Source organism: Crocuta crocuta, unplaced genomic scaffold, assembly GCF_008692635.1.
Source record: "Crocuta crocuta isolate KB4526 unplaced genomic scaffold, BGI_CrCroc_1.0 scaffold87, whole genome shotgun sequence".
Taxonomy (NCBI): Eukaryota; Metazoa; Chordata; class Mammalia; order Carnivora; family Hyaenidae; genus Crocuta; species Crocuta crocuta.
This window is the reverse complement of record NW_027532166.1, coordinates 4,521,542-4,544,471: the sequence shown is the minus strand read 5'-3', so window position 1 is coordinate 4,544,471 and position 22,930 is coordinate 4,521,542. Positions and strand designations below refer to the sequence as shown.

The following is a 22,930-nucleotide window of genomic DNA, read 5'->3' as shown; positions in this document are numbered from 1 at the left end:
ACGTTTAGTTTTGAGAGAGACAGACAGTACATAAGTGGAGGTGGGGGGACAGAGAGAGAAAAGGAGACACAGAATCTAAAGCAGGCTCCAGACTCTGAGCTATCAGCACAGAGTCCGATGCATGGCTCGAATTCACAAACTGTGAGATCATGACAAAAATGCAATTATTTTGATAGTCTATCATAAGTTTTAAATGGCAAATCTTTCTGCATGTGAAAGTAGGGATTTTCATAATAATGCATTTCATTATGCAGCTAAGTATGTGTGTGTATGTGTCTTCAATTTTAAAGTTGTTTATCATAAAAGTTAAAGTAACTATATAAGACTAGATTTATGAATGGAGAATATAAAACAATACAGATATAAGTTTACAAATAACTTTATTGCTTATATAGCAGTCAATTATTAGGCTTCAACAAATTGTTTACAAATTCAACAAATATGTTTGGATGCATAGAACTGAGTTTGCTCTACTATGAAAAAACACAAAACTACCTTTTTTTCTTTATATTCTTTTAGTCAAACTTTTGAAATTATCATGGATGAATAGAATTTAAATATGGTTTAACAAAATCCTTTTTTTTTCCTTAGGAAAAAGTCAAAGAGAAGGAAGAAAATCTGAATCTTGTAAACCAATTCTTAAAGTAGAATACAAGACCTGTAGAAGCAGGTATGCATTTTTTACGTTGGGGAATATGGGAAATTATATAAGAAAGAGAGACAGAAAATGCAAATAACCTTTGATGTTTGTGTATTATTTAAAGTTTTACATAATTATGTAAGTATATTAATGGGCTATATCCTCTTCATTTATGATAATGGTTCTTATTGTTTAATAGGAATATCTATGATGTTATTATAATGAATATTACAAATAGCAACTGTTAATTATTTTAACTTTCTCTGAATATTCAGATGAGTATTATGTACATTAATTTTAACAATGTAGGACTTTTGGGCCAAACACATTACAGGTAACGATCATTCCGTTTTATTAAGCAGAAACATACCTATTAGCATTTACATGATAGAATTAAATACATTACCAAGTTTCTGTACTTTAGGATTTTACATTCTGAAATTGGAAAGATTATAGTTAGTTGGAAAGATAAATAGTTATGTATATTGTATATTAACATAATAAAATAGTACTAAATTTAAGACATAAAAATTGAACAATAATATATAATAAAGTTTTATCATGTGTACATAGCAGTCTTATCCTGTAAATCAACAGTGTTCTTTTCACTTACAGTAATTATTAGTGGTAATATTCTCATCTAGAATTACTATAATTATCAACCTTACCTAAACCTTAATTTTATTTCAACTCTGAGTTGGATAATTCTACTTTATATTACTTATATGTTCACACTGGTATGTATTCTCAGTATTATAGCTACATTTAATCCATATTAATTTAGACTCTTATAATTAAATAATTAAAACATTTTAAATTTAATTACTAAGGATGGAAACATTTTACGTATGTTTTATGTGTATCAAAACATGTGAATATTATATATGGAAACATGTTACAAAAATGCGTATATTATTATATACATATATTAGTAGTTATTAATTATCCCTACATACTACACACTTGTTTAGTAGAAACTTGTTTAGTTTACTAAAATGAAAGAGAATATTGTCTGCTTTTGAATCTGTTATGGTCTAGTAGAGGAAATAAGGCCATAAACTAGTGGTTTACATGTAACATGTGAGGTGCTTTTATGAGAGCACAGCAAAAGGACATTTAACCCAGCCTAGAGAGAGAGGGGAAGAGAACAGTGAAGAGAGATTAGTAAAATTTTTCTTGGGAAAAGAAATACCTGAGATGGGCTTAAGTGATGATAGGATGGTGGCACACAAAGAGATGAAAGGGTGAACGTGCAAAGATTCCTCAGGAAAGGGTGATCGCGAAGAGAAGAGAATGAGGAATTCAAGTGTAAAATACCTTATTAAGATCCTTGCCATACACTCTGTCTCCCTCAAAAAACTAAACTAAGAAAGGGGGGAGGGGCTGCCTGTGTTATTTAGTCGGTTAAGCATTAGACTCTTGATCTCATGGTTAGTGAGTTTGAGCTCTGCATTGGACTCTGTGCTGACGTTGTGGAGCCTGCTTGGGATTCTGTTTCTCTCTTTTCCCCTTCCCCACTTGCACCATCTCTCAAAAAACAAACAAACAAACAAAAAGATCCTTACCAAATAGAGTAAGATAGTTATGTGACCTTGAAATTTAACTTTTTAAAATTTTATTTCCTCATCAATTATACCTATCTAATTATGTTGTTTGTGAGGAATAAATAAAATTATGCATGAAGTTTGTACTGTCATAAGTTTACATGAGTGGCATGTAATGGATTTCTTAATAGAAAGAAATTAATCATTGTCATCATCCAAGCCATGATATTTCACATTGTTAAAATTATCCCACTGATCCTAATGATTTATTTGAGTAATTTGTAATCCAACTTTGTGTATAAATAATTCAGATTTCTAATGTGAAATAATTCTATATTGTAGATAATAATTACTGTCATCCCACTTACTGTGCACTTTAGTACATTGTGCGTGATTGTTGTGATTACTACGATATTTTAAAAAGTCACCTCTAAAAGCAGTGGTTCCATCATTCAGAACACAAGGAGACTAAACAGCAGAGGAGATGCTGAAGAGTACTGAAAGGTATTACAGCAAATGAGCCATAGTCTTCCAGTGAAAATAAATAGCTATACTTCTGCTCCACCTAGTATACAGTAAAAACTTTGTGAAGTCAAAAATTGGGATGGCTGTGGCAGGAGCAGGAACTTTAAGAAGATCACTATCAAATATGTTGCAGCAATAAGCCCTCTTAAAGGATTGCATAGGTAGCAGATGCAAGGGGATTGTTTTCTGCTTTATTTATCACAAACTGGTTTTATTTACATTTCTAGGGATGAACAACCATTCTGCTTAGAAATCATTGGTCCCCACTCAATAATTTGCTTACTGGTGCCCCAACCCTGATGGTCCCCAGGCTTAATAAACTGATCCTCTTCAAAAAAAGGAATAATGATCTTTCTACCTGCTACCCCTAGCATTCTCAAATTCTCTGCAGTTAATAAAACTATTTTCTGCTAGTCTTTTAATCCCTTTTAATCATGGCCACCTACTGATAGACTCATGTGTAAAGTTTTCTAAGCCTCGGTGTATACATCTGTTAAATAAGAATAAGAGTAGTTTTCTCATTGGGGTAGCATAAGGATTAAATACAATAAAGCAAGTAAAGTTCTCCACATAATACCTGGAACGTTATAAATATTCAACAAGTGTTATTTTAATATGTATCATATTATATTGCACAAGTTATCGTTTATCTTGTTGCTTTCATGTAGACAAATTCTTTTTACTCATTCAACAATCTGTTCTTTTTCTTAAATAGTTTATTGTCAAGTTGGTTTCCATATAACACCCAGTGCTCATCCCAACAAGTGCCCTCCTCCATGCCCATCACCCCTCTTCCCCTCTCCTCCACTCCCATCAGCCCTCAGTTTGTTCTCAGTATTCAAGAGTCTCTCATGGTTTGCTTCTCTCTCTCTCTCTCCCCAACTATTTTTTCTCTTCTCCTCCCCCATGGTCCTCCATTAAGTCTTCTTAATCCACCTATACATGCAAACATATGGTATCTGTTCTTCTCTGCCTGACTTATTTTGCTCAGCATTCCACCCTCAAGTTCCATCCATGTTGCTACACATGGCCAGATTTCATTCTTTCTCATTGCCATGTAGTATTCCATTGTATAGATAAGCCACATCTTTTGATCCATTCGTCAGTTGATGGACACTTAGGCTCTTTCCATGATTTGGCTAATGTTGAGAGTGCTGCTATGAACATTGGGGTCCATGTACCCCTATGCATCAGCACTCCTGTATTCCTTACATAAATTTATTTGTCCTTATATTTTGCCAGTTTCACTATGGTATATCGTGCAGAAGATCGATTCAAGTTACGTCTGAGGGGTGTTCTCTATGCCTCTTGGATTTCAGTGTCTGTTTCCTTTCCCAGATTGAGGAAGTTCTTTGCTATTATTTGTTCAAGGACTCCTTCAGCTCCTTTCCCTCTTTCTTCCTCTTCTGGAATTCCTATGATACAGATATTGTTCCATTTGATTGTATCACTCTGCTCTCGAACTCTCCTTTCATGTTCCTGGATCAGTTTATCTCTCTTTTTCTCGGCTTTCTCTTTTTCTCTAATTGTTTCTTCTAATTCCCCTATTCTCCTCTCTGCCTCTTCAATCCGTGCATTGGATGCCTCCGTTTTATTATGCATCTCATTTATAGCATTTTTTAATTCATCACAACTATTTTTAAGCTCCATAGTCTTTGTAGCAATAGTTTCTCTGTTGTCTTCCATGCCTTTTTCAAGCCCCGCGATTAATTTAATGACTTGTTCTGAATTCTTGTTCAGTTATTTTGCTTATCTGTTTTGAGCAGTTCTTTAACTGTCATTTCTTCCTGGAATTTCTTCAGAGTAGAGTTCTTCCATTTCATCATTTTGGCTAGCTTTCTGTCTCTTGTTGTTTTTAAAAGCTTGTTATGCACTCTGCACCTGCGAGTACTGCTCTATTAAAGAAGGCTGTCCAGGGCCTGTCCGTTTAGGAAGTGTTCTTTGAATGGTGTCTCTTGGTCTCTCTTGTTGAGACCTTGGTTATTTTATTTCCCTACTCATAGTGGTATTTGGGACTCTCTACCATGTGTACTTTGGCTTGTTTCTTGAGGTAGTCCTATAAGGTTGTTTTCTCCCAAACTCCTGGGATTCTGTAAGGGTTCCTATGGCTTCAGGCCTTCTCCATTTGAGAGATGGGGGCGAGTGAAATATATGGAGCTCCCTACTTCTCTGCCATCTTGCCTCCCCATTGAGACAAAATTTTAATGCTTTTTATATTATATTTATTTTACAAATTGTACAGCAAAATAGACTTTTTTCTTTTGGTGTCAGTACTATGGATTTTAACACATGTATAGATGCCTGAAAATCATCATCATGATAAGAATATATTTCCATACCCTTAAAATTCTCTGATGCTATTCCAAACAGTCACACTTTTCTCCCCTCGTAACCCCCAGCAACCATTGATCTGTTCACCATCACTATAGTTTTGCCTTTTTGAGATGTCATATAAATGCATTTACATATAATGTAACCTTTTAAACCTAGTTTCTTTCACTCAGCATAATGCCTTTGGAATTGAAGTTGTTGTCAATAATTTTTAATTTGTGTTAATGTTGTCTTTATGTATGAAGAAACTATTAATTATATCTATTTATTTTGCAATAACCCATCTGATCAGTATACCAAGAAACATTTGTATTAAGTAATAAAGGAGGCAATTTACTGTGGTATAGTGCTTATGAAATTGTGTTTCCCTTTGATCACTACTATATTCATGACAAACTAGGAATCTGTAATCAAATACATTTGAGAGATCTGAGAAATTCTGCATTATATAAAAGTAAATTGGATTCTTTACTATGCAGTTTCTTAGAATCTTTACTTAGAATCTATATGGCCTGAATTATAAAATTTCAAAAGGGAGATATGGTTTGCATGTGTTTATCAAATTATTAAATTAAAAACTTTTTTCAGAACATTTATTAGGTTATGTACACACTTTTAGAAACATTAGAAGTGAAAGCATGGACTTTGGAGTCTGAATTTGAATCCTTATTCTGCCACTCAATAGCTGCTTCACTCTGAACAAGTTCACCTGCATTAATCCCTGACTCCTTATCAGCATAGGCAGTATAGATCAGTGTTTAGGAGAATAGGCTTTGAAATCTTACATCTCCATTTTCTTTTGGGTTTTTCTGCTTAGTTGCTATTTAACCTCATTAATAATATGAGGATTATACTTATGAGGATTTAATGTGATTAAATAAAGTATCTAATGCAATTATTTATGAGTGGTTTCCTGAACATTTTCCTGAGGAAATAACTTTTTACAGAGAAGTGCATATATATATCAGCAACTAACTTTAGACCCAATGTTTTCTGATGCAGTCATAAGAGCAGAAAAGGTTTTGTTCCAGAATTAGAAATGACATATTTTCCAGTGTGCTTGCCAATAAAGGGAGAGTAAACTGCTTCTTAACCTTATTTGGATTAGTACTAGGAGATGAGAGTTTATACTTTCATGTGGAAAAAATTGATGTCTAGGCCTTATTAATATTTGGAGCAATTAAGCTCAATATGTATGGAAAGATAATATGTTCTCCAAATCATGACATTTGTTATAAAACAAAGCAACACAAAAAGGTGCAAAAACACATACTGATTTCATTAGAAGTGATTTTTAAATCTGGAGAGAAGTCTTAATAATATAAGCATTTATTTAATAGGAAAAAAATGTTGCTTAATACTGACATTGCTAGGTTGGTAATATAATATGCCAAATTACTGAAGTGAGACTAACTCACTTCAAGTGATTCAGGACTTCAGAAGAATAAATTAGAGGGGAGCCTGGTTGGCTCAGTCAGTTAAGTGTCCAAATGCGGCTCAACTCATGATTTCACTGAAGTTTGAGTCCCACATAGGGTTCTGTGCTGACAGTTTGGAGCCTGGAAACTGTTTCAGATTCAGTGTCTTCCTCTATCTCTCTGACCCTCCCCCACTCATGTTCTGTTTTTCTCTCTCAAAAATAAGTAAACATTTTTTAAAAATTAAATAAAAAATAAATTAGAGCACTTTTTCCTATTTACCTTACAACTTTAATATTTATGTTAAACCATTAAGACAGAATTATAAACAAAAATTAGTATAAACATTTTATATGTAGGTTTTAATGGAAACTTTAAGAGCTCTTTTTGTTGTTGTTATATAGCCAGCATAAGATTAGCAAATGTTCCATTGGTAATGTTTGATGCTATGTACAGTACAAAGTGAAAGAGAAAGGGAAATTTATGGAGTGATTTCTAGAAACTAGTTGATTCTTTGGTGAATAAATGGAAGTAAATTATGTAGAGAAGCATATGTTCTCAAATAATTTGGTAAAATTAGTGTCTAGTTCTTTTTAAAAATTATTTTGGAGAAGAATATTTTGTGTTAGTATTTACTTATTGAGAATACTTCATCAACATATTTTCTTTTATATATATAAACTAGAGACATAGATATTACTTTGAGTAAAGTGAAAAATTATGACACTATTTCATAACTTTCTTACAACTGTAATATTTTATAGTCATCTCACCCTTGCCCTAAAAATTTGATGTTAGTTTTATTAAATAGAACTGGCTGACCCAAGGTAAATTTGAGAAGATCACATTTTTTGTTTTTTCTACCTTTTATCATAACTCTTTTCCTACAGAAAATCCATTATATAGAATTTTAATGTTACCTTCTACCACTCTCTGGGATTGTTACTTTTGCATTTCATCTTATATTGAAATTTACCTCTTTTGTCCCTTAGGAATTTTGGACCCCACATGCCAAATGGCTAATATAATAAACTAACATAGCTTAATATTCTAATGGTACTAATACAGAGTTTTGGGAATCAACTAATATATGTGAAGATGTCCTTTTCAGTCAACGAGCACCTTTACCCCCCTTCAGCCCTCCTACCTTTTCCCTAACCCACCTCAACACCTTTAGACTGATTCATTAGTAATTTTAATGGTGAGAACTTACCTCCATAAAAAGGGATATGGTAGAATAGTAAGTCATCTGGTTGAAATATTTTGGGCCAGGACAGATGTTTTCTCTCTGACAAATTATATTGTGTATAATTCTCACCAAACTTGTTCTTCATTAGCTCAGTCTGTGATAACTGTATCATCTTAAAGGACCTCTCAATCTCATTAACTTTTTTTTTCTATGTAGTGAACCATTCATAATATTTTCTGGTGGATTGTCCTATGACAAAGCTTGCAGAAGACCAAGTTTAACCATCATGCATGGAAAAGCAATCACAGTGCTTGAAATGGATCATCCTATTGTTGAATTTCTTACTTTATGTGAAACACCATATCCTAATGGTAAGTAACAAAAATGAAACTATTAATGTTGAAAATAATTTCTCCAATAAGGTCCTAATAAAATTAAGCTTAAATATTTTTAGTTTTGGCAGCTGACATCTGCTGTGGTACAACACTGAGCTACAGGTGCTGGAGCAGGTTCTGCAACTGTACCTACTTGACAAACTGGAAGTAAGACAGATGTAGTACAGCAGTGCTGGAGTTTCAGGTTCTTATGTCAGGTAAGTGCTTTAAACTTTGATAAGGATGGTGGAAGCTGAGCTGGGAGGGTCCGATAGGGGTCCAGGGTGAAATCACTTGGGGAAACTGAGGTCTCCTAATAGCCTCTCCTAGACCAGCTCCACCCATCCATTCCAGTGCTAATCAAAGTTAAAGCACTTACCTGATATCAGTGATCTGTAACTCTGGTGGTACTGCATCTGTTTCACATCTGGCTTTGCTTCAGATGCAACTGCAGCACCTCTGATTACTCTAGGATTGCTGATGTGTGGTTAGTGATTTATTTCAATTATGAGAATAATTAGAAGGGCCTTTGGGGGAAGAGATGCATCCTGAATATAAAGACTCTTTATAAACATAAAAGCTTATGTGCAAACTATATAATGAAATCTAACAGTAATGAAATATTTTAATAATGAAACCTAAAAATTAAGAAGGATGACACATAAAAAGTAAAATATGAGTTTATGATTAAAACAACACAGTATGTATGTATATACATATATATAACTACAATTTTTCAAGAGGGAATATTTAAAAGGAGGAACTCTAGACTTGGAGACACAGTACTTGGCTTTATAATTTAGCCCTGTCAGTCACTAGCTAGGTGAACTTGGGTAAGTCACTTTACTTTTATTAGTTCGGCTTATTATTTTTAGAAAGAGAATAATAATATTGACCCCATATGATTATTGGGAGGCCAAAATGAGCATACTGTGTAACTATGAAGAGCTATTAATTATTTTATTACAACTCTATTAGTTTTCTTAAAATGTTTAGTTTCATATTTAAAGACGGGATAAATCAATATGGAATATCAGTATGGCACTTTATTTCCAGGGCTGTCGGGCCAGACAAGTTACTTGTGTTAATCAATCAACAAATATTTATTGGATGCCTCTATGGTCTCAGTACTGTAAGGACTTACTGAAAATGTAGATGAAGTATGAAGCTGATCTCTGATATCAAATCACATAAAATCTGGTTGGATGAGGGAGATAATTATGACTTAAGTTTAAAAAATATACCACTGAAGTGCTGAGCTATATGGGTTTGAATATAATTTATAGACTAGTCAGAGTCAATGACAAATTTTCATGCCAAGCTGCATGGAAAAAGGATTTAGATAGGCTTTGAAGAAAGACCTGACACTTGAAAAGGATATTGAGTAAAGATTTTCAAATTTGTAAGGGTTTCTATGATGAGATCAATTTAAGAGAAAAAATTGGAAACCTTTTTGAGATATTTGGAGATAGAGAGCAACAGTGGAATTTTGAGAAAATATTAAGATGAAAGAAAGCAATTTCTTTAGTAAAATTTGCCCAAAAAGAATGTGTGGGCCTGAAGAAAAACTGAAATCTTAATTTCCAGATTACAGCTGGGTGGTGTTTGTAGCAATGTTCATTAACATGGTCAAGATCTAAAACACTGCTACCTGTAAGAATAGAAACAGGAAACTCATTGAATTTGGACACCAATTAGGTTTAGAGAGCAACATGATAGAGAAGTCAAAGATAACATTTTAAGAATAATGGTTTCATCTTCAGTAACTACAGTTTTTGGAAAGAGAAAATGGTAAGTCTGATTATAAGTCAATAAAATTGCTTAGAGAGCAGAAAAAGAGCTGAAAAAGGTCTTTAATATTTATTTATGGATTATCAGAATATAGATGCTCTTTGTAGTTATGAGAATGAATGGTAAAGGAACAAAGGGAGAAAGTACAAACAGAAGGCCAAAAGCTGAATTTAGGAAAATGCCTCCTGTTAAAGAGCTTAGAGAAAAATGTATGCCAGAAATAGAGACTGAAAGCATTTGATCTATGCAAACCACGCAATTTACGCGTGTGTTTGTATGTATAAACTTTTGCACATTAGTAGAGATGTTAGGACAATTTTAATAATAATGTTAAGCAAATTATAAATATATTGTAACTATGTCTTATCACTTCTAAGCCACATATATGCATTCGCGTTAAAACAATAATACATGAAAATGACAGAAAAGATCCTACAGTACACTTTAGTATATAATGAAAATTTACTCATTGCCCTTCAAGAGGCAACTGCTATTTCTGTTTCTTATGTATTCTCCCAAAAAGTTTTATGCATATGTATACTTATCTATATATACATTATCTCTTTTTTGTACAATTGACAATATACTCTATGTACTATTCTGTATAACACTTTTTTTCACTTAACTGTAATTTGATTATAACTCCATATGAACAAATATGGAACTTCAATCTTCTTTATAGCCGTAATGATAAATCTTATGCATTTGTTAAAATAAATTTATTAACAGTTTTTAATATTGATAAATCATTTTGACATTTGTCAATTCAGCTTATTTTTCAAAGAACACAAATGCCTCTCATCTCATGGGGTATTGCCCAGAGTAACTAACCAACTATACTCAGAATTAGTCAGTTTCACACTTACATTTAACTGTATCTGGTCCTCTACAAGTGTCATAAATGATGCATTTCTCTTCAGAGAAGTAGTAATTATGATAGAACTTTTTGCCTTGTTGGGGGCTGGGGTTAAAAGACTGCTAAAAAATAAACCAATCTAATAGAGGAAATGATATGATCAACATCTACTGAGTGCATATTATGTGCTAGGCTTTGCATTAAACATCTTCATATATACCTAATCTCTGTAACAATCTAAGGAAGTTATTATTATTTTGCCATATCAATGAGTAAAGAAATTGAATTAATTTAATTGAGCTAATAAGTTAATGAATTTGCCTAAGATCAAACTGTTAAAAAATAATAGACATAAAATTGAACCGTCTTAGACTGACTCCTAATCCTAAGAGGATCTTTGTATTCAGAAGTTACCACAGTTCACCAAGGACTTACTATTTGAAAAGAAACAATAATAATCTGAAACAGATGTACCTATCTCAAGTGATAAAGCAGATATAACCACCTAAAACAATTATTTATGAATTTTGCTCATTCATGCCAATGTCTCAGCTATTTTATTTTTATAGCAATTGCTTCTCAACCAATGATTGTCCTAAAGAGAAGACAAAGAAGAAAGTAATAGTATAGAACTTCAGTGTTCCTTCAACTGAAAAACAAAACAAACAAACAAAAAACCTATAAAAACCCTAGGTTCAGTAATATTAAAATAATGTTGAAAATTTAAAATAGCTCTAAGAGATAAGGGAGAAGCAGAGGAAGACTCAGTTTGAGAACAGATTGAATAGCAAACAGTATGAAGACTGCATTCATCCTAACTCCTCAGCTTTGGGAGTTTTCTTTCTAGTTTTTCTCTCATAACGTGTGACTTATAAATATGAGTAGGTTCTATAGCTTCTCAAGACTGTGAAGGCCATTTCCTTGGGTTTCCCACCAAAGATTTGAATTCTCTGAATAAAATTCTTGTCAAGTGATTGTTGAGTTTAGGATTAAATACCTGTTAAAGTCACTAAACTGTTGGTATAGTGAAAATAGACTGAATTTTTAATCAGCTTTTTCAATTAACTAGCTTTGTATATTTGTGCCTCTCTCATTACCCCTTTAGACTTTAGTTTTGTCGATGAAATGAATAATAGTAATATAATACCTGTTCTAGCTACTGAGAATCAAATATGATGTATGGAAGGCATTTTTACGAATACTTAACTCCTTAAATTGAGAACACTTTAATTGTACCTTTCCTTTATTAGTCTCTATTGTAAATGGAAAACAATGCCTTTCCTGACCACAATAACTAAATTAGTGCTCTCCCACCAGCCAGAAGTCATTTCTTTTTTTGTCTTTTTCAAATGCTTACTTAAATTCTTGTTAGTCAACATATAGTGTAATATTGGTTTTGGGTATAGAATTTAGTGATTCATCACTTATATATAATACCCAGGGCTCATCATAACAAGTACCCTCCTTAATACCCATCACCCAATTAGCCCATCCCCTACCCACCTCCCTCTAGCAACCCTTAATTTGTTCTCTATATAAAGAGTCTCTTACGGTTTTTTTCCTTCTCTCTCTCATTTTGGTTTTTTGCCCCTTCCCATATGTTCATCTGTTTTTTTTTTTCTTAAGTTCCATATATGAGTGAAATCACATGGTATTTGTCTTTCTCTGCCTGACCCACAAATAATTTCTTATACCATTACCCTTGATATTTTTTAAATGGCTCACATTACTTTCTCAGTCTATTTGTTTACTTCCTCATGGTTTGTATACAGGCCTAAAATATAAATTTCATGAGAATAAGGACTTTGTCAGTTTTATTCTCCATATATCCTTTGTTCTAAGAAGAGTTTCTGGAATCTATAAAAAGGAGGGAGGGGTTAAAGTTTAGGAACTTAAAATCCCAGATTATCCTCAGACTCTTTGCTTCAGACTCTATACCTTTGAGGTATATACTCTCAGGCACATAATAGGCAATCTTTAAGTACCTGTTAAATCATATTGAATTAGAAATTAAATTTTTTAGCATAAGGAGTTTGCTTTCATAGGGAGGTGAAAATATATCATAGCCCAGGAGGGCAGAACTACTATTTTCTTAGAACATCTCCTTACACGCATGAAATCAGATCTAAAATGGAAAATTATGGAAGAATAAGATAAATGTTTGTGAGACAGAGATGATAGACTCTTTTCCAATAATCTACTACTATCACCACCTCATGATTATTGAGAAATATTTAACTATAAAATACAACTTCTCACTTTCACATTCCCTATAATGATCTTAAACGTTAAGTCTGAGAAACACAACAATATTTTTTAATTAAAAGTGCTCTTTGTTACTTCTTACTGTGGCTCATATTTTGGCCTTCTGAAATCATTTAAATAACATTTGTAAGGAGATAAAGGAAATGATAGTTTGATTATTTCATAAAATATGAAAACTTCTACTTTTTATTTTTTTTGTAGAATTTCAAGAACCTTATGCTGTTGTAGTACTTCTGGAGAAAGATCTCATTGTCGTCGATCTGACACAAAGCAAGTAAGTTATTAATTTAAAGATTAACACTATTTTTATACTCTATTCATTACAATTAAATACAGGAAGACATCATAGATAATTGACATTAGTATATGTTAGATGGTAAATATTCTTCATGTGGAATATTGTTATGTCAGAATTGTATAAATGTAATTGACTCAATAATGAAAACTAAACCAGGAGACACAGAAAATTATAACACATTTTTAAGGCAACACCTGATGTTTGGAAAGTTGCATTTGGAGACTCAGGACACATAAAATGGATCACATTTCTGCTCCTAACCTAAGCAAAAAAGTTGGTATGAAAATTTATACAATATACTATATGGCCATCTGCTAGGCTATGGACTAATGGAAAATGGCACATGATAAGTGTTATTGGACTACTGCAACAACAATACAGAAGAGCAGGAACTCAAGGGCACAGGAGATGGAGGGCTTCTTTTACTTTCTTTTCTTTCTCATTATGTTGTAGGCAATGGAAAGAAATATAAAATATTGCTGTTAGAGTGGTGCTTTCAACTCCGTTACACGGACAGTAATAAAAGTAGATGCAATTGATGAATACTGTCTTCTTGTTACACACTTTCATTGTAAATGAAACTGATTTTCCCTCACCTTCTTTCCATTTTTAATTGAAGTATATTTAACAATACCATATTAGTTTCAGGTGTACAACATATTGATTCAACAATTCTACATTGTTCAGTGCTCACAACAATAAGTGTGATCACCATCCGTTGCATTACAACATTATTATAGTATTATTCATTATGTTCCCTATACTGTACTTTTAATCTTGTGACTTATTTATAACTGGAAGTCTATAACTTTTAATCCCTTTTATTTAACCCCCAGTCCCCTGTTGCCCCTCTGGCAACCACCAGCTTGTTCTCTGTATTTATGAGTCTAGAATTTTTTCTTTCTTTGTTCACTTATTTGGTTTGTTAGATTCCACATGTAAGTGAAATCATATGGTATTTGTCTTTCTGACTTAATTTCACTCAGCATCATACCCTCTAGTCCTATCTATGTTTTCACAAATGCCAATATCTCATTAGTTTCTATGGTTAAGTAATATTACTGTGTGTGTGTGTGTGTGTGTGTTTGTGTGTGTGTGTATGGCACATCTTTATCCATCTATCAATGGTCACTTGGGTTACTTCTATATCTTAGTTATTGTAAATAATGCTGCTATAAACATAGGGGTGCATATATCTTTTCAAATTAGCGTTTTTGTTTTCTTTGGGTAAGAACACAGTAGTGGAATACTGGATCACATAGTATTTCTAGATTTAATTTTTTGAGAAACCTCCATACTGTTTTCATGGTGGCTGTGCCAGTTTACACTCCTGTACCAGTGCACCGGGATCTCTTTTCCTTCCTCATCCTTGCCAATACTTGTATTTCTTGTCTTTTTGAGTCTAGTCATTCTCACAGGTGTAAGGTGACCTCTCATTGTGGTTTTGATTTGCCTTTCCCTGATGATTTGTGATGTTGGGCATCTTATTCTGTGTCTATTGGTCATCTGTATGTCTTCTTTGGAAAAAGGTCTGTTGAAGTCCTCTGTCCATTTTTTAACCAGATTATTTGGTTTTATGGTGTTAACTTGTGTAAGTTATTTAAATATTTTGGATATTAACCTTTTATCAGATATATCATTTGCAAATATTTCTCCCATTAAGTAAGTTGCATTTTTCCCTCTGTTGATGATTTCCATTCTGGTGCAAAAGCTATTCATTTTGGTGTACTCCCAATGGCTTATTTTTGTTTTTATTTCCCTTGCTGGAGGATATATATCTAGAAAAATGTTTCTAGAGCAGATGTCAAAGAAATTACTGCCTATCTTTTTCTAGGAGTTTTAAGATTCCAGGTTTTGCATTTGGGTTTTTCACTTGAGTTTATTTGTGTGTATAGTGTAAGAAAATGGTCCCATTTCACTCTTTTACATGTAGCTGTCCAGTTTTCATAACACCACTTTTGAAGAGACTGTCTTTTCCTCAGTGTGTATTCTTGCCTCCTTTGTTATACGTTAATTGACCATATAAGGATGGGTTTATTTCTGGGCATTCTATTCTGTTCCATTGGACTATGTGTCTGTGTTGTTTGTTTGTTTGTTTTTGCCAGTACCGCACTACTTTGATTATTACAGCTTTGTCATAAATCTTGAAATTTGGAATTGAGATAAATCCGGCTTTGTTCTTTCTCAAGATTGCTTTGGCTTTTGGGGTTTTTTGTGGTTCCATACAGCTTTAAGGATTGTTCTACTTTTGTGAAAAATGATATTAGTATGTTGATAGAAATTGCATAAATATGTAATAGCTTTGGGTTGTATGGACATTTTAATGATATTCTTTCAATCCATGAGCATGGAATATCTTTCCATTTGTGTTATCTCTAATTTATTTCATCATGTTTTATAGTTTTTAGAGTACAAGTCTTTCATCACCTTGGTTCAGTTTATTCTGAGGTATTTTATTCTTTTTGGTGCAATGGTCTTAAAATTGTTTTAAAATTTTTCTTTCTGCTGTTTCATAATTAGAGTATAGAAATATAACAGATTTTTGTATGTTACTTTTGTATCCTGCAACTTTATTGCATTCATTTATCCATTCTAGTAGTTTTTTGGTAGAGTCTTTAGGGTTTTCTCTAGATAGTCTCATGGCATCTGCAAATAGTGACAGCTTTACTTCTCCCTTACCAATGCGGATGCCTTTTATTTCTTTTTGTTGTCTGAATGCTGCAGCTAGGATTTCTAAGTACTATGTTGAACATAAGTGGCAAGAGTGGACATCCTTGTCTTATTTCTGTTCTTTGAGGAAAAGCTCTCAGATTTTCACAACTGAGTATGATGCTAGCTGTGGGTTTTTAATATATAACCTTTGTTATATTGAGGTATATTTCCTCTAAACTCACTTTGTTGAGAGTTTTTTTCAGGAACGGATGTTATATTTTGTCAAATGCATGTATTAAGATGATCATATGGTTTTTATCCTTTTTTCATGTTAATGTGATGTATCTCGTTGATTGATTTGCCAATATCGATCTTTCCTTGCATCCCCAGAATAAATTTGGGGTGGCGAATGATCATGGTGAATGATCCTTTTAATGTGTTGTTGAATGCAGCTTGTTAATATTTTGTTGAGGATTTTTGCATCTATGTTGTTCATAAGAGGTTGGGGTGCCTGGGTGGCTTAGTCGGTTAAGCGTCCGACTTTCGCTTGGGTCATGATCTCGCGGTTCGTGGGTTCGAGCCCCGCGTTGGGCTCTGTGCTGACTGCCAGCTCAGAGCCTGGAGCCTGTTTCAATCTGTGACTCCTTCTCTCTCTGACCCTCCCCTGCTCACACTGTCTCTCTCTTTCTCCTAGAAATAAATAAAAAACATTAAAAAAAATTAAAAAAAAAAAAAGAGGTATTTGTCCATACAGTTTTTTGTAGTGTCTTAGTCTACTTTTGGTATCAGAGTAATGCTTGCCTGTAGAATGAATTGAAATTTTCATTCCTCTTCTGTTTTTTAGAATCATTTAAGAAAAGGTTTCACTTTTCTTCAAATGTTTGGTAGAATTTGCATGTGAAGCCATTTGGTCTTGGACTTGTGTTTGTTGGGAGTTTTTGCTTACTGATTTAATTCTTTTACTAATAGTAATAGTTCTGTTCAAACTTTCTATCTTCCTAAATCAACTTTGTGGGATTACATTTCTAGGAATTTAGCCATTTTTTCTAGGTTGTCCAATTTGTTGGCATATAATTTTTCATAATTTCTTATAATTTTTTTTATTTCTGTGGTTTTGGTTGTTATTTTTCCTTCATTTCTGATTTTGTTTGAGTCTTCCTTCTTTATTACTTGATGTGTCTGGCTAAAGGTTTGTCAGTTTTGTTTATCCTTTTATTTTGTAATGTTTATTTGGGGAGGGACACAGAATGCGAGTGGGGGTGGGGCACAGAGAGGTAGTTGCAGAATCTGAAGCAGGCTCTAGGCTCTGAGCTGTCAGCACAGAGCCTGAAGCAGGGCTCGAACTCATGAACAGTGATATCATAACCTGAGCCAAAGTCAGATGCTTAACTGACTGAGCCACCCAGGCGCCCCAGTTTTGTTTATCATTTTAAAGAAAGGATAAACCAGCTTCTGGTTTCACTGATCTTTTCTATTATGTGTGGATTTTTTATCTTTATGTTGCTCTAATTTTTATTTCCTCTCTTCTACCCGCTTTCAATTTCTCCTTCTTTTCCTGGCTCCTTTAACTATAAGGTTAGGTTGTTTTAGGTTTCTCTTATTTCTTGAGGTAGGCATGTATTGCTATAAACTTCTCTCTTAGAGCTGCTTTTGCTGCTTTTGCTGTGTCTCAAAGATATTGGACTATTGTATGTGGTTTTTATTCCCTTTGTCTCCGTGTATTTTTTTATTTCCTCTTTGATTTCTTGGTTGACTCATTGGTTGGTTAGTAGCATGTTGGTTAGCCTTCATGTATTTGTGTTCTTTCCAGATTTTCTTATACTTGTGTTTAATTTTCATAACACTGTAGTCAGAAAAGATGTTTGATTTTTTATCTTCTTACATTTATTGAGATTTGTTTTGTGGCCTAACATGTGATTTGTCTTAGAGAATATTCCATGTACAATTGAAAAGAATGTGTATTCTGCTGTTTTTGGATGGAATGATCTTTATATATTGATTAGGTCCATCTGATCTATTGTGACATTCAAAGCAATTATTTCCTTTAGATTTTCTTTCTATGATACCATTGACATAAATGGGGTGTTAAAGTCCCCTACTGTTATTGTTTGATTATCAATTTTTCCCTTTATGTTTGCTAATATGTGCCTTATGTATTTGGGTGCTCCAATTTGGGTACATAGATATTTAAAATTGTCATATCATCTTCTTAGATGTTCCCTTTGTCATTATGTTCTGCCTTTCTTTGTCTCTCATTGCAGGCTTTGTTTTAAAGTTTTTTTTATCTAAATATTATTGCCTCCATTTTGTTTTTATTTTGGAGGGTTTTTTTTTTTTTGCTTCCATTTGCATGGTATATGTTTCTCCAATCCTTCATCCTCAGTCTGTATGTAGCTCTGAAGTGAGTTTCTTATAGGCAGCTTCTTATAGAAGGACCATTTTAAAAAATACATATGGTCATCCTATATCTTTTTATTGGAGCATTTAGGCCATTTACAGTAATTATTGGTGGGATGCCTGGGTTGGTTAAGTGACTTGATTTTGGCTCAGGTCATGATCTCACAGTTCATGGGATTGAGGCCTGCATCAGGCTCTTTGCTGACAGTGTGGAGCCTGCTTGGGGTTCTCTTTCTCCCTCTCTCTCAGTCCCTTCCTCTCTCTCTGTCTCTCAAAATAAATAAATAAACATTAAAATAAATAATTATTGGTAGGTGTGTACTATTGCCATTCCATTAATTATTTTCTAGTTTTTTTCAGTTCTTCTCTGTCCCTTTCCTCTTTTCTTGCTCTCTTCTCTAGTGGTTTGATGGCTTTCTTTAGTGTTACACTTGGTTTAATTTCTATTTTTTGTATATCTAATACAGATTTTTGATTTGTGGTTATCATTAGGTTCATCTATAACATCTTATGGGTATAGCAGTTTCTATTAACTTGATGGTCACTTGAGTTCGAATGCATTCTAAAAGCATTACATTTTTACAGTCTTCATGTTTTATGAATATGATATCCTATTTTACATATTTTGTATATACCTTGAATGGTTTTTGTAGATATAATTTTCTGTTTTTCTGTTTTAAGCTCCATACTGGCTTTATTAGTGATTAATCTATTACCTTCATTATGTGTTTCTTTTACCTATGAACTTTTTTCTTTCATAATTTTCTTCTATTTACGGCCTTTTCTTTCCACTCAAAGAATTCTCTTTAACATTTCTTGTAAGGCTGGTTTAGTGTTGATGACCTCCTTTAACTTTTTGGGGGAAATTTTTAATCTCTCCTTCTATTCTGAATGGTAATCTACTCTATTATTTGCTGGATAGAGTATTCTTGGTTGTAGGTTTTTTCCTTTCAAAACTTGGAATATACATGCCACCCCCTTCTGGCCTACAAAGTTTCTGCTAAAAAATCAGCTGATAGCCTTATGGGATTTCCCTTTAAGTAACTTTTTTTTCTCATTACTTTTTGCCATTTTAATAATTATGTGTCTTGGTATGGACTTACTTGGGTTAATCTTCTTATGGGCTCTCTATGATCCCTGTATCCGGATGTGTTTCCTTCCCTAAATTAGGGAAGTTTTCAGCTATTATTTCTTCAAATAAGTTTTAGCCCTCTTTCTCTCTCTTCTTTTGGGATCCCTATAATGTGAATGTTAATTCTCTTGATGATGTCACAAAACTCTCTTAACCTGTGTCATTTATTATTATTCTTGATTGCTTCATTTTCAGTGCCCTGTCTTCCTGATCACTGAGCCATTCTATTGCCTACACTTATCTGCTGCTTAGTCCCTTTAGTATGTTTATTTCAATTATTGAATTTTTCATGTCTGCCTGATTCTGTTTTATAATCTCTTTGTTGAAGTTCTCACTGAGTTCATATACTCTCTTCTGAAGTTCATTGAGTATCTTAATAGACATTACTTTACATTTTTATCAGGCATACAGCTTATTTCAGTTTTGCTTAGATCTTTTGCTGTGATTTTGTTCTGTTCTTTCATTTTGGGACATATCCCTCTGTCTCTGTGTTTGTTTTTCTGTATTATGGAGGGCAGCTATATCTCATAGTCTTGAAAGTAGTGGCCTTGTGTAGAAGAGATCCTGTGGTGCTCTGTACCGATATTCCCCCTAGTCACCAGGCCTAGGTCCTCCTAGGATGTCTTCTTTGGGAGCTGTGTGTACCCTGGTCTGTGGCTGAGCAGCATCTGCATTTAGACCAGTCAGCTGCAGTTATCCACTTTGCCTGCTCTGGATGAACTAGACAGGGTTTGGTCCCTGTGCTATTGAGGGGCCTGAGGTCTTTGTGGTCTTGTGGGTAGGTAGGGTCAGCAGTCAGGCTCATAATTAGTCTTCACAGGCACAGTGAAATGGCAGGGCTTTCTACTTGTTTGCCCACAGAGGCTTTTGTTGGTTGATGAGGCCAGCCGCCAGACTAGGTATTTGCAGTCAGCCTCTACCATAACTCTGGGCACACTGACTAGCAGGGCTTTGTTTCTGCATGGCCAGCTAAAAGGCTCACTTGTTGAAATTGTAAGTATGCTTCTGTGTGGGGTTATTTCCTCCTCTCCTCAGGACAGGAGTAACTTTGGATTGGCACTGGTCTATACTTGGGATGCTGGCAGGATGTAGATGGGCAGGAGCTGCTTTGCAGGATGCCTGTGAAGACAGGTGGTTGGATTGGGGTAGGGCACACAGTGCTAGCAAGATAGGTGGAGAGTGTTAGGGCTGGTTTCCAAGTGTGCAGCTATCTAGGTGGAGGATGGGAAGAAAAATGCACCCACCAACATTTGTTCTTGGAGAAGTCTCCTGGAGATCTCTGCCCCTTCAGTGCACATCCTGAGATTAGTAAATAAATCTTCACATTTACTCCAGGAACTTTTCAAACTGCAGCTTCTGTGCTATGTCTCAGTTGGGGTTATTTATTATGATGGCTCTTTAAGGGCAGGGACTCAGTTTCCTACCTCTCTCTGACTTTCCTGGAGTTAAGCCTCAATGTTAATGGAGACTCCTTCCTACTGCAGATTCCCAGTGCCTGGGGCGAGGTCTAGTCTTCCTACTTCTCCATGCTTGTGGTATCTCTCTCATGTGTGATTAGTCTCACCAGGGGTTTGGTTCCCAACCACATCTCTGCCCCTCTTTTTCAGTGTGGCCTCTTCTCTACAATTAATTGCTGAAAGTCTGTTCTGCCAGTCTTTAGATCATTTTCAGAGTTAGTTGTACAGATAGAGTTGTTATCTTGGTGTGTCCAGGGAACAAAGTAAGCTCAGTATCCTCCTGTCTCTTATTTTCCCTCATTCTCTGCTCTAGGCCCACTGATCTTCTCTTAGGCCCTATAGATTTCGAAGTTTCGTGTATTATTCTCTCCTCTGTATGTGTTAATTTTCCCTTCCTTTTATTAACATGTTAAGAAGCCCAACTCAGATGTCACTTCCTTATTTAAAAAATTCTTTCATTACCTATATGATTTGATCAAATATCCTATTACAGATTCTCACATCTCCCTTGCTCCCATCGTTCATAGCTTTGACACAGATAAATGATTTTTTCTCTACCAGATTGTAGGGATCATGGAGAGGCTTTGTCTGCACGTGGAGTAGGTTCTCAGTAAATTTTTGTTGAATGACTTACAGCCTGAGTTCTACTTTCCATGTCGTTTAAAAATGTCACAGCCAATGGGGCGCCTGGGTGGCTTAGTCGGTTGAGTGTCTGACTTTTGCTTAGGTCATGATCTCATGGTTCGTGGGTTCGAGCCCCGCATCGGGCTCTGTGCTGACTGCCAGCTCAGAGCCTGGAGCCTGTTTCAATCTGTGACTCCCTCTCTCTCTGACCCTCCCCTGCTCACGCTGTCTCTCTCTCTCTCTCATAGAAATAAATAAAAAACAAAAAAAAATTAAAATGTCACAGCCAAAATTCTTCTTTATATTCATTTGCAGCCTATATTTCAGTAGTATGAAAGAGATATAGGATTGTGCCTTAAGATCGTCATCACTGATTCTGCCTGGCTCCTCTATTAACATGTCTCTTCCTTTAAGTTCTAATCTTAGGTTTATTAAAATGTACTTTTCTGTTCTCAGTAGTATTCAACTCTTCTTTCTGTGCCATATATATTGGTTACTTATACCATATCCAGTTGGCTATCTTTTAAGGCCCTTTAATACTCACTGTTTTCAGTATATACATTTATTCTATGGTTTTCATTAGTTTATATAAGTATGTGAATTGACATTTTGTTTACTAGTTTTTATTTAACATTTCACCTTTGGCCGCACATTTTAAACTATGTGACTTTCCCATTTCATTGTCTGTTACAAGAAACTTAACATATTCTTTTTCCAAATAATTAACTTTTAGCCATGTTTAATGTAATTATATTGTAGCTTTGTACCCCTTTTCAAATTATCTACTTCCCTTCCCTCTTTTTCTCCCCTTAACTGTTGATATGAAAACAAGCATCAGGGCTTACAAATTTTCCTCTTCTTGATTTCTTGGATTTATATCTTTGCTTACATCTCCACATCTAAATTTCTATAATACATTTTTAGCTATTTTTTTCTTAACTATCTTTCTCTTTACTCTTTGCTAACATACTAATTTCCCCCAAACATTTTCGTGATATTTTTCACTTTGTCAGAAGTCTATCATTGTAACCTCTTGTTATTATCAAATCTGAAGTTGTAGATGTGGACTTTAAGGTGATCCATTTATTTTACTTCTAATTCATTAATCTCAGATGTGTTTAATTTCTACTCTGAAACAGAGAACCTCTCATCCATCTATTTTAACCTACTTGCTTTCTTTATTTCTGGGTCCACATAGTACTTTTTTCTTTTTAAAAAATGGTTCTAATTTAAATTCCAATTAACATAGTGTAATTATTCGTTTCAGGTCTATAATATAGTGATTCGACACAATACCCAGTGCTCATCACAAGTGCACTCCTTAATCTCTGTCACCTATTCAATCCATTCCCCCACCCACCTCCCCTCTGATAACCATCAGTTTGTTCTTTATAGTTAACGGTTTGTTTCTTAGCTTGCCTCTCTCTCTCTCTCTCT

The 22,930-nt window shown here is 34.2% G+C and overlaps 1 protein-coding gene across 1 annotated transcript in view; it reads left to right on the top strand.

Annotated features, from left to right (window-relative positions):
* LOC144242001 (syntaxin-binding protein 5-like) overlaps positions 1–22,930 on the top strand; it is a 258,927-nt gene that overhangs the window by 175,524 nt on the left and 60,473 nt on the right. Inside the window, exons 9-11 of the mRNA XM_077776752.1 lie at positions 592–670; positions 7,864–8,018; positions 13,135–13,207. Of these exons, the coding sequence (XP_077632878.1) occupies positions 592–670; positions 7,864–8,018; positions 13,135–13,207 (307 nt within the window). The remainder of the gene's footprint in view (positions 1–591; positions 671–7,863; positions 8,019–13,134; positions 13,208–22,930) is intronic.